At 55.4% G+C, this 11,985-nt stretch overlaps 1 protein-coding gene across 2 annotated transcripts in view; it reads right to left on the bottom strand.

The window, feature by feature from the left end:
* PNPLA1 (patatin like phospholipase domain containing 1) overlaps nucleotides 1–11,985 on the bottom strand; it is a 44,916-nt gene that overhangs the window by 19,206 nt on the left and 13,725 nt on the right. For both annotated transcript variants that reach the window (XM_015560862.1, XM_006759054.2), the window contains exons 2-5: nucleotides 5,574–5,806; nucleotides 4,433–4,498; nucleotides 3,397–3,606; nucleotides 2,240–2,300 (exon numbers count right to left, since the gene is read on the bottom strand). In XM_015560862.1, coding sequence (XP_015416348.1) covers nucleotides 2,240–2,300; nucleotides 3,397–3,606; nucleotides 4,433–4,498; nucleotides 5,574–5,806 — 570 coding nt within the window. The remainder of the gene's footprint in view (nucleotides 1–2,239; nucleotides 2,301–3,396; nucleotides 3,607–4,432; nucleotides 4,499–5,573; nucleotides 5,807–11,985) is intronic.

Below are 11,985 nucleotides of genomic sequence, written 5' to 3'. Positions count from 1 at the left end.
AATAGTGAGGGGGAGGTGAGCCCTTAGGAGGGAGGAGGTGACACCTGTGGGTGCAGCTTCCTGTGGAGCTGACCACCCTCCAGTGGGCGGGAGGCTGGAGTGGACTCGCCTTTTCCGTTCCCGATGGCGGGTGGGGATTAAAACCGCACTTACTCAGGCTGGGTGGGTCCCTCCCGCGTTCCCTGTGAAGGAGGCGGATCCAGCCCATCTAAACCCCAGGGGCTTGGGGTGGGGGTGACGAACCCTGCGCTGAGAAAGCCGCACTGGCAGATGCAAGCAGACGCAACCCTGGCCGGTGGCCAGCAGGAGACAGCAGCATCTCCTTTAGCGTCTTTCCTACTGGGGGTGGTTCCAGGGCCCCTGGGAAATCCCGCCACCCTCCATATACTGCCCGGGTCGGGAGTGGATGCTGAAATGTAGGGTTTCAGCCTTGTGCTTAGGGCACCATTCACACCAGCTAAGGGGGAGGAGTGGGGAGGGCGCTGGGTTCCTCCCACAGGAGGAAGGGTGGGAGAAGGTGCTACTGAAAAATGGAAGAGAAGGGAAAAGTTTTAGAGGAGAGGCAGGTATGGAGTAGCCTGGTAGCCAGGCTGTAATGGGTGTAGAGGGGTCTCCTGGGGCAGGGAATTGGTGTCTGCTCCAAGATCTGAGCCCCAAATCAGGGGGTCTCCCTAAGCCCCAAGTCCCCAGCCTACACCATCATTGAGGAGAGTGGAGGGGCTCCCCAGCTGGTAGCAGAAAGGACTCTAGGCCCCAGCCAGCCCCTCCTGTTCCCGAGGCCCCATCTCTACCCGCCATGACACCCCTCATGTTGTTCACCTTTTGGATACTTGGGGCTCACTTTTCACAGCTGTCGCCTGTGCAAATGAGGATGGGGGGTTGTCAGAGGAGGCAGGGTCAGGAGGAGTCTGTCCTGCCGAGGGGTGCGAGGAGGGGCCTGTCTCTGGGCTCTGAGGGGGCAGAGACTGGATTGGCCACAGCAGGGACATGTGCCTGCTGTCCTCAGTAAGAACCGCCAGCTATTGGAGAATGTGCTGAGGCCTCTGTGGCTTTGCTCCTCTGATCTTCACGATGACCTCTGAGGAGGTTCCATGATCAGCCCCTTATACAGATGAGAAAACCGAGGCCCCGGGAGGTTATCGACCTGCTCGAGATCACACAGCTGGGGGGTGTCAGGAATGGGGATCTAAACCCTTCTCACAGATTAGGAAACCAAGACTCAGGGAGGGGGAGTGGGTTCCCTGAGCTCACGCAGCTGGAGGGAAGGAACCCTGGCCCAGGCCGTGTGCCTCGGGGTCCCCATTCTCTCCCCCCACCACTTGTTGGGAGAGAGGACCCAGGAGAACGTAGAGTCAGGACAGTGGGAGCCTGGGAAAGCAGGAAGCAACTGTGAAGGGGAAAAGTGACTATATCCTGGGGAAAAAACCTCATTCGACACCTTAATCTCACTCTCAAAGTATTTCTTAAATCTGTACACACAACAAGCACAACACAGCATTGCTGATCACAGTGAACGTTTGGAAACGCAAAGGGATGATCAAATAGTTTTCTGCACAACCAACTGCCCAGAGGACAATCATGAGGACCCTGGGGCACTATGGGAAAAACTTACAGTTTTTACGGGGAACGCCCTTTAAGCCAGGAATCCCTTCTTTTGGAAATTAACTCTAAATACAGAAAAGCTTCTTTCTTTCCACTTAACAGAGACGTTTGCCATGACCTTCCTCATGTTAAAGCGTGTTATACATGTCACCGGAGTCCTCCTTCTACCAAATCACGGAGGACACACAGGGCGGGGCCACGGCCTCCAAACCGCACAGGCCGGGGCTCCCCTCTCCCCTGTGCTGAGCCGTGGGTCCTCCAGAGCCTCAGCTAAACACAAACCTGTCGCATGTAGTTTCTACATTAACAATATGACCCTTTTGGAAAGAGAATGAAATGACACGAAAATGGAAGATACGAGCTCTGTATTTCCTACAGATAGTTTTTCTATCCAGAAACATATTTGTGCAAAGCCCCAGACACTGTCCCCTCAGGTAACCGAAACGCCGCCTTTGCACGGAGATCCTCATTTCTGCCCGCAGTGGCCTGTCCTGGACAAGGCAGCGGTCAGGCCTGCACCCATATCCGGCTCTCCAGGTCTCCAACGTGGGGGAATGCTCCCCTGCTCAGCTCTCCTACTGCCTGTCTTTGCCCACCCTCCCGGCCTCCCTTCATCGGGGCTCCATGTGGTACTTACTCAGCCGCCTCAAGTACAGAACGGCGTCTTCGTAGCCTCGGTAGTAGTAATTGTGCAGGACCTGCAAGGGGGGCACACCGGGAAGAGACTCAGGCTGCAGCAGCAGCGACAGGCGGTCCCCTCCCCAGAGCAGCTGCTTTCGCCTTTTATTTGACGGGCTCTTCAAATGTGCCTGTCGGGTTCCCGTCCCTCACTCTCTGCCAAGGACTGGGAGCAGTTCCTGTGTCCATAGCGACACGACACCAGTGTGCTAAATCTTGTGTCTCCTGGTGGGAGACGCCGAGGTGTTTGTAGCAGAAGCAGGGAAAGTGCATTTGGACCATATGAAAGGCCAAGTTTGGAGACTGGGTTCAAACCCCAGTGTTGCCACTTACTGGCTGTGGGGCTCTGTGGGTGTAACCTCTCACAGCCTCAGCTTCTTCATCTGTAAAATGGGATAATAATAGCATCTATCACAGAGGATGCTGAAGGATCCCATGAGATATTGCCCGCAAAGCCTTTTCTGTAAAGGGCCAGGTAGCAAATATTTGGGGCTTTGTAGGCCATACATAGTCTGCCATTTCTTCTTCCTCTTCTTCTTCTTCCTCTTCTTCTTCTTCTTCTTCTTCTTCTTCTTCTTCTTCTTCTTCTTCTTCTTCTTTTGACAGTCATTTGTTTTATTTTATGTTTTCTTTTTACTGAATGTATTGGGGTGACACTGGTTAACAAAATTATATAGGTTTCAGGTGCACAACTCTACACACATCATCTGTACACTGTGTTGTGTGTTCACCGCCCATTTTACAGCCTTTAACGGTGGAAAACCCACACTTAGCTCACAGGCTGTACAAAAACAAGGCGGGGGGGCAGGGGAGGATCTAGCCCCCGGGCCACAGTTTGCTGACCTGACATCGCACATCAGAGCGGAAGAGTTCAGTTACCATCCCATCAGCGATTCTGACATCACCTTATTTACAGGGGAGGACATTAAGGCTGGGAGCCCTTAGGGGACTTGTTCAAGGTCACACAGCTCATTAGTGAAAAGGCCAGGACATCGGTCTAAGAGGAAGTTTAAGGGAACATTTGAGAGGAGGAAACATGGGAACTGAGTGGGCCCCACTGGCTTCCCCACTGCACCCCCACCCCTACCCCAGCCCCTCCAGGCCCCTCTCTCTCACCATCAGGTCTGGGGGGAACAGGGCGTGGGTCATCCTGGCGATGTTCTCCAGGGAGAACTGGAAGGAGCAGTTGAACATGCGGAAGTCGTGGAAGATGGCGGGGCAGTCCCGGGGGCAGATGTCCTGCTGGCCGCTGAAGGTGGAAATGGTGATGGCGTCGGTCCAGAAGGCGCAGGGCTGCATGCCCGTGAAGCCGCCGTCGATGTACCGCTGTGGGGGCAGAGTGAGAAATGTGCGCTTGGCCAGAGGGCCTCTCCCCATGCGGGGCGGACACAAGGACAAGCCCTACACTGAGGCCCAGGGGCTGGGTGATGGGCTCAAGGTCACTCGGGTCCAAGTTGCCCCTCGGCCGAGCCAGGCACCCTGACCGGCCACGTGTCCACCCTCCAGGCCCTTCCCCTCTGGGGTTTCGGTTCCTCAGCTGAGAACAAAGGCGCCGACCCTCTCGGGTCACTGAGAACTACACCGACATGCAAGCTGGGCTCCATCTAGAGCTGAACCTTGTCCGGACCTCATTTTCTCCGTAAGATGAGGAGGAGGTGGGCTAGACCCTCTGACTCGAGTGTGGTCTGGGGACCAGCAGCACAGTCTTGGGCCCTGCCCCAGACCTACTGGGGCAGGATTTGCATTATTTTACAAGATCCCTGAGCATGGAAGTTGGCGAGTCACTAGCCTAGATGACCTCAAAGGTCCCCATCACTCAAGGTTTCAGGTCCCCACGGTGCAGGGCCTGTGTCTAGGCTCCCTGTCAAGCCTGGGAAAGACTGTAAAGTCGGAGGCATCTGGATTTGCTGGGCTCAGTAATGGGTTGGTGCATCCAGAGAGAAGCCCAGCCTCTAGTTGGAAAAGTTCCTCTTAAGGCCCCAGAAGTCCATCTACTATATGGGGGAATTTTGAGTAGGAAAACATGAGAACCTTCCCAACTCCTGGTCTTCCCACTGAATTCTGAGACCACCCCCTGCTGTCCCAGCTGTGGTCTCAGGGGCCGAGGCACCCCTGGGCCCCGGCTCAGCCCCGCCCACGCTTCAGCACTCACCACACCGCGGTAGGTCGGGGGGATGAGGCCGCAGTACACGGGGACAAAGCAGCTGCAGTACAGGGCCTGCAGGGGGAGAACAGGGCTGAGACGCCTGAGGCTCTGGGGGTTGGGGGGACCTGCAAGCCCCCAGGACGCGGCCAGCCACGCTTTCCTGTCTTCCTCCCAGTTCAGTCCCTCTCCTGGCCCTGACTAGCTGGGTCCTTGGTGACAACTTGGTCACAGCTTTAAAGGCAGAGGGTGACCTCAGTGATCTCCAGGGTCCCTTCTGGGTTCAAAGTTCAGTAAATCCAATGGGATTCAACCACCATCACTGTGCATCTGGCTTGGGCCAGGTCCTGGCATCAAAGGAGGGTGAGATACCCACCCTTGGGAATGCTGCAAGAGGGGAGTAAGCAAGCAGGTGACAGTACAGGGTGACAGGTGCTGTGGGGGAGGTGAGCAGGGGCATTGTGGCCCCAAAGGAGGAGCACCCAGCTCAGGGGGGTGTGGGGCGGGCAGATGGAGGAGAGTTCCAGCAGGCATAACTGGAGTCTTCCACGGCAGGTGAAGGGGAGTGAGAACGAGAGAAAGGCATCCCTGGCGGAGGGCACAGCAGGTGCACAGGCATGAAGACCTGCTTGGTGTGTGGTCCGTGCTGATTGGCACGAGTGGATGCGGAAGATGGTAGGAGGCTGGAGAGGAAAGTCTTGAAGAGCTGGTGCCAACAAACCCAGGGACACGAGATGGCGGAGGAGTATCCATGTGCATTGCCTATTCACCCTCCACCCCAGGATCATGGCCAGGCCAGTGTGGGGATGAGAGGATGGGTGACAAGGGCCTTGTCGTCAGAGGAGGGGAGGGGAATAGAAATGTGGGAGAGTCATGCAGCACAACCCCTTTGTCAGGAAAGAAAATTGGGTCCACTCCCAGCCCTCCCCAGCAAGAGCAACTCAAGTGGTTTGCTCTGGTTGGCACAGGTAGAAGAGGAAGGTGGTAGAAGGCTGGGGAAGCAGGACCAGCCTGCCCTCCAACCTGCCCTTCCGCACCGCACTCCACAACCCCGCCCCCACAACACAGCCCCGCCCCACTCCACAGCCACGCCCTACTCCAGGCCCCGCCCCCACAACGACCCAGCCCCATGCGGGCCCCGCCCTCTTGCCTCGATGAGCTCCTCTTTGGACGTGTATTCGGAAACCACTACACTCTCTCCATCGGTGAAGCGGGTGAGGCTCACGTGCAGCCTCCCGGTGGCGGCCTTGTAGGAGTCCTCAGGCAGGGCCTGGTACAGGAACTGCCGCATCATCTGCACCATCCTGCAGGAGGGCGCCAGGGGCCCCAGGAAGGACTTCTTCACCTCGGCCACGCCCACGTTGAGGACTCGGAGGTACTCATCTGTGCAGGAAGCAGAGAGGAGCGGGAGCTCAGCGGCCATGGCAAGGCAGATCAAGGGTGATTTCCCATCTCATCCTGCCGCCAGCAAATGGGGAGACCTAGAATTCTGAGGCAGGGAGGGGACCCCCCTGTCATCTGCTCAGGAGGAAAGCAGACACGGTGGGTCCGAGTCGCTGGCCCCCGAGATCCCAGGGCAGAACGAGACCCAAGCACCGCAACTCTGCTCACTGAGACAAAGGACTACTTTTCGACCCCAAGGAGCTTTCCTAGCTCCCTCACATGCCTGCTGTCCCCCAGCAGACGGCATTCTTTTGGAGTCTTAGAGACTTTTGTCCTGAGATTCCCATCAAAACACACACACACACACACACACACACACACACACACACCACTGACACAGTGGAAAGCCTTCACCAAGTGACACCTGGGGGACGGGCATAGTGCCAGCTGCATCTGTGTGCAGGGAGGGCGTGTTGGCCTTGGGGCAGATGGATTACAGGGAGGGGTGAACTTTGTCCTGAAACTATTGCATCATCTTCCTTTCCTGGCCCCTGATAGGCCCGAAAGGGAGAAGGTCCTGAACCCTGGAGACGGCTGTGCCAGGCTGCCCTGCAGGCGCCCAGGAGGGGGACACCTCCTCCTCCTTTTGAGAGGAGTGCAGCCCGGGCACCGGGGCCAGACTGGCTCGGAGGGCAGGTGTGTTGCTCAGGGGTGGCAGCGGGAGGTATAACTTGCCTCCCGGGCCCTGAGAATCCCACCAGGGAAGTTGGGTTGTAGACTTGCTAAGACGTGCGATGGTGCTGGAGCCGCACAGCATTACTCTGAGGCAGGTATTTCTCTCCTCATCCCGCTGGTCAGGAAGCGGAGGCTCGGAGAGGTGATATAACTTTCCCCGGGTCAACTATGTGGTACGTGGACAAAGTGGGCTTTTAACCTCGAGTGCCCCCGGAACCCATACGCCTTCCACTAAACTAAGCTGCAGGCTCCCAGGGTCCGGCCTGTACCTGCTTCCTTCCCATTGTTGCTGTTTTCGACCTGGTGGAAGCTCCCTGGGAAAATGAGGAGTGGAAATGGCTCTGAAAGAAGCTGCTAAAGCTTTAAACAAACATTTAATTGTAAAACCTCCCGTACAGGAGAACGTCCTCACAACCAGCTATCAGGCAGCAACGGCTATTTGGGAGGTTGTGTGGTCATGAGCTCTCTGCCACTGGAGGTAATCAAGCAGAGGCAAGAGAAGCTCCCCAGCCAGAGAGCTAGCTCATCAAAGGGGCTCCTGGGTGGACCATTAGGGCTAAGATCCGGTCTCATGATGAGATTCCGGGACTCTCACCAGAGCCCGACCTCGTCTCCGGGGAGGCATGGCGGTGAACCTGTCCTCCGTTATAAATAGAGCAGCTGAGGCACAGGGACCTTCAGTGATCTGCAGCAATCGGGGGACAAACCAAAGCTGGGGATGCGCTCCTCCTCCTAGCTCCAGGCAGGTCCTCCCTAATCCTGGAGGCGGACAGGATAAGGAGCGTCTTTCTCAGATCCAGAAACCAAATCAGGGAAACCCTACGTGTCCTCCCTGAGGTGAGAGCGCGGCGGTGTTTGCTCTGACTCCCGCCCACGTCTGTCCCTGGGTGTTGGACTGATCCCAGAGGCTGGGGAGCCTGGGTTGCCATGGCGACAGCCTTTTCTCACCAACGTGTAGAATCCCAGCTGCGTTTGTGTCCTACCCTACGTGTCCTCCCTGAGGTGAGAGCGCGGTGGTGTTTGCTCTGACTCCCGCCCGCCCACGTCTGTCCCTGGGTGTTGGACTGATCCCAGAGGCTGGGGAGCCTGGGTTGCCATGGCGACAGCCTTTTCTCACCAACGTGTAGAATCCCAGCTGCGTTTGTGTCCTAGGGGGACGGGCCTGCGCAGCAGAGCATCTCAGCTGTCACCCTTTGGGGGGAGGCCCTGCCGTGGTGGCGAGGTTAGTGAGGTTAGCGTTCAGTGTGCCGACTGATACAAACAGCCTTTCCCTGAAGGGAGGAGGCAGCCAACCCACCAGCAGGTCATGAAACAACTGGGCATTCGGATACCAAGGTTTTGGGTCACTGAGCTCTCTCCTACAAGACCAGCGGGATGGGGAGTCAAACCAGGGTGGGGATGTGCTGTTTTGGGAAATGCTTTTTAATCCTCACCTGAGGATATGTTCTTATTGGTTTTAGAGAGAGAGGAAGGGAGAGGGAGGGAGAGAGAGGAGGAGAAACATTGATCTGTTGCCTCCTGCATGCGCCCCGAATGGGAATCAAACCCACAGCCTGGGTATGCGCCCTGATCAGGAACCGGATCTGCAGCCTTTCAGTGTACCTGACCATGCTCCACCCACTGAGCCACCGGCCAGGCTGCTTTTGGAATTCTTAATGAGCAACCTGAAGTGGCCACAAAGGAGTTGGTGGCCTTCCCACCATGCCTGGGAGCCAGGAGCACCCAGCTCTGTTTGCCCAAACGCTCCTTGGACGCCCAGCAAGAGGAGCTCGCTGGGACCGACGGGAGGACGTTTGTGCTTATTGCACAAGAAATACATGTTCATGGTGGGGAAATTGCTTTAAATGCAGATAAGCAAAAGGAAAAGATTAAAACGACTTGGAATCCCTCCACCCAGAGATCCACATTTGGTTAATGTCTCCCTACACTATATATTTCATATTTATTCTTACTTACAAAATACTTTTATGGGGTCAATCTATTTACATTATTTTGTAACTTGCCTTTTTCACCTAGTAAATCATGTCTTTCCCACCAATAAGTACCCACTTAGAACCTCATTGACAAGCAGCACGGAGAGCTACTGGAAGGCTATGAGATCATTTATTGGGCAGGTCCCCTGGAGGACTTGAATATTTAGTTTGTTTCCTGGCTTTTATAAACAATGCTGCAATTAATAATCTCATGCTCAATTCTCTGCCTGTGTCCTTCCTCATTTTCCTCAGGATGGGGACAGAGTGGGGGTGCTAGTTAAAGGCCCGTGTACATTTAGCCTCATAATGTTTATTTTGGTCATGGCTTTTGTGTATTATCCATTTAGAGTCAACTCGGTGGTGACAGGGACTGAGCAGTGGCCAAGATAATAGAAACAGTATCGACATCTCCAATATAGCAGTTACACCTGGAAGCTAGCCACGCTCTACCAGGGGTCCTCACACTTTTTAAACAGGGGGCCAGTTCACTGTCCCTCAGACCGTTGGAGGACCGGAATAAGTTTTAAAAAAACTATGAACAAATTCCTATGCACACTGCACATATCTTATTTTGAAGTAAAAAACCAAAACGGGAACAAATACAATATTTGTATTTGCATGTGGTCCGCGGGCCGTAGTTTGAGGACCCCTGCTCTAGCCAGTATCACATACCCAGGGAGGGAGGGGACAGGAGATTGTCTGATTTCTCCCACTCAGGTGCCTAGTTTAATATTCTTTCCTGCTGCTCACCGGGGATTCGTACCAAAGGATGCCTTTATCTCCACTTCTCCTTGCTTCTCTTCAGGTCCGTCTGTGTGTCTCTGTCTTCAGAGCCTCTCTCTCCCCCTCCCAACCCCCTTCTCTCTCTTCCTAGCTGAGGCAAAAGCAACTAATCTGGTTAACAAGTCTCTGTTGGGAGAAAGTCACATGCTAAGCATAGCAAGTGCTGGGTGCTGTGAGGAGGGGTAAATTTAGTTTGCTTCTCTACGCATCTGTCCTTTCCAGCACCGTCTCCCATTTAAAGGGCTCCTTCCAGGCTGCTGGGCTCTGAGACACAGGGTCCCACACAGACCGCAGCCAGGCGGGATTTGCAAGCAGCACAGCAGGAAACTCAAGGCTGGCTGCTCTCACCCCGGCCCACACTCGCCATGTCCTTTCACAACTTTGTGTTATCTAAGGGAGGTGACGGTGCCTCCCAAGCCAAGAAGGAGAGTCTCTGAGGGCCGGTCCTTCCCTCCCTCTGCGGCCGGCCTGGCGCTCTGCCATAGAAGGCCTGGAGCAGCCTTTGTTATAAGCTGGGAGCCCCTCAAGGGCAGGGACAGGCCATACTCACCTACACCCACCAGGCCTCCCACGACGCTTGGTGGCCCAGTGGTTGTTCAGTGTGTGAACAGAGGAAAAGAGGAACCAACAGGGAGGAAGAGCAAATGATGGAGATGCTCACAAGGAAGGGCTTCCTGACTTAATGAGCCAATGAACGCTTGGAAGCAAGCTCATCCCAGACGGATGGCCAGATAGCAGAGTTAGCATCGGCAAGTGTGGCCCATCCCGCAGGTTTTATGAATCCGCGGCCCTAAAAACTTCAGGAGGGAAATCAATAACCCGGATCCTGGACGGGAGGCTTTGAGGCCATGTGGACGCTGCTCCGAATCTGGGTCCCTCTTCTCTAAGACCAGATCCACGTCTTGGGAAGAGCTCTGTCTCTGAAGCCAGACAGATCTGGCTCACACCCCCGCTTTGCCGCATGCTGTCTGGGCAGTCACAGAACGCCTCCCAGCCTCGATGTGCCGTCTATGAAATGGGGCTAATGATACGTGACTGGGTGGCTATGAGGCAGGCATGTTTAAAGTCCCCGCACACAGAAGCGCTCGATATCAGCCTGCCAGCTGCTCCCCAGGCGGCCATGGAAAAGCCACGGCCTGTTCCTGCCTTTCAGCGTTCCCATCTGAATGGGGCCGTGATTCCTGCCCGCGCCTTCCCCGGGTGTGCACAGGTTCTGGGTGGGTGCAGAAGAGCAGGGTAAACGTGCTGAGCAGAGGAGGGCTGCCCCGGCCTCAGGGCTTGGGGAGGGATGGTGTGATGTAGGATAGCACAGACGGCCACAGCACTCCTCCCTGTCAACCTGGGGGGCCTACAGAGCCAGTTGGTAAAGGGGGAGGTAGAAAAACCATTGAAGGGAAGGATGTGAATGATTAGATGTGCGTTTATCTTATTTACCTGCTTGAGTGCCTAAAGTTCCCCTCTTTGTGAGAGCAAGGATGGTCTCTGTCTGGCTCATCCCTTTGTCCCTAGCACCTGACATGGTGCCAGAACATGATGGCACTTAATAAACACGAATACATACGTGAATAGTGAATAAAGGAGTGAACCCCACAATCGAAGGAGGACACTGAGGTCCCGGCAGAGAAGCAGCTACTCAAGGTGACTCAGACTAGAAGCGGCTTCGCTTCCCATCCTCCACAGGCCTCTTGCTAAGCGGAAAATCCTAGAAAGACAGGCGGTTGTCAGCTGACAGTTTAAATAGCTGGGGATCCCGTTCAGGGGGTGCCCGAATTAGGTCTCTGCGGAGGAGGATGGGACTGCGCGGGGTAGCCTAGCAACAACCTCCGGCTCAGCCAATCACTGAGGCGCCTCCCGCCGTGAGCAGCAGGGACCACGATGGGCGCCAGGAGCCCGGAGCAGCAACCTGGGGAGGCGCCTGCAGCAGAGCCGGGTTCCCAGGGAAGCCCTGTGAGTCTTCGTCTCCGTCTCCGACCTAGAAGTCTGCTGCTCCCACCTGGTCCCTATTGTAACCTGGATTATAGGCTGCGTGTCCCTGTGGGTGAATCTTGACCTCTGACTCCACTGTAATAACAATTATTGTCTTAACAGCAGTCGTTCGCTGGAGCAGGTTTTCACACTTATCATCTCAGTTTATCCTCCCAGTGACAGGGTACGGCCCCCTGCAGGGGCATTGATGGAAAACAATGGCTTCAGGCTGCAGTGTGCCCCTGGACGGCCCACAGAGACCCCCTGGGCAGTGGTTTTTCAGTGTGTGTGGGGGGAACCTTTGTTCAAAAGAAAATTCCAAGTGGAAACCCATGCACAGAAAAGCTCATCACAGGCTGCTCTGGTGGAAGCTGAGCAGAGTCTCAGACCTGCCGGGTTGCCCACCGCACCTCAGAGGGAAGCCCCTGAAAGCTCAGCCCTGGACCCCCTAAGACTCTAGGAGCCTCGGTCACAACAGCAGTCGTAGCCGAGGCTAATTCTCTCAACTTACGGGCAAGAAAACCAGCTCAGGATAGAGGTTACGCCCAATGACCGTGGCCGAATGGCTGGAGAAGTGAGTAAAGGCTGGGCCTACCATCGGTCTCACAGTCTGTCAGCGTGAGCCAGAATTAGAACGTCTAGAAAACTCCTCTTCCTACTCTGTCTGAATGCACTGTAGGCTTTAGCCAGAAGCAAAACAACCGTGACCTAGTAAACACGTGA

The sequence above is a fragment of the Myotis davidii genome, unplaced genomic scaffold (assembly GCF_000327345.1).
Source record: "Myotis davidii unplaced genomic scaffold, ASM32734v1 scaffold1036, whole genome shotgun sequence".
Classification (NCBI taxonomy): domain Eukaryota; kingdom Metazoa; phylum Chordata; class Mammalia; order Chiroptera; family Vespertilionidae; genus Myotis; species Myotis davidii.
This window is presented reverse-complemented; position numbering and strand designations above follow the sequence as displayed.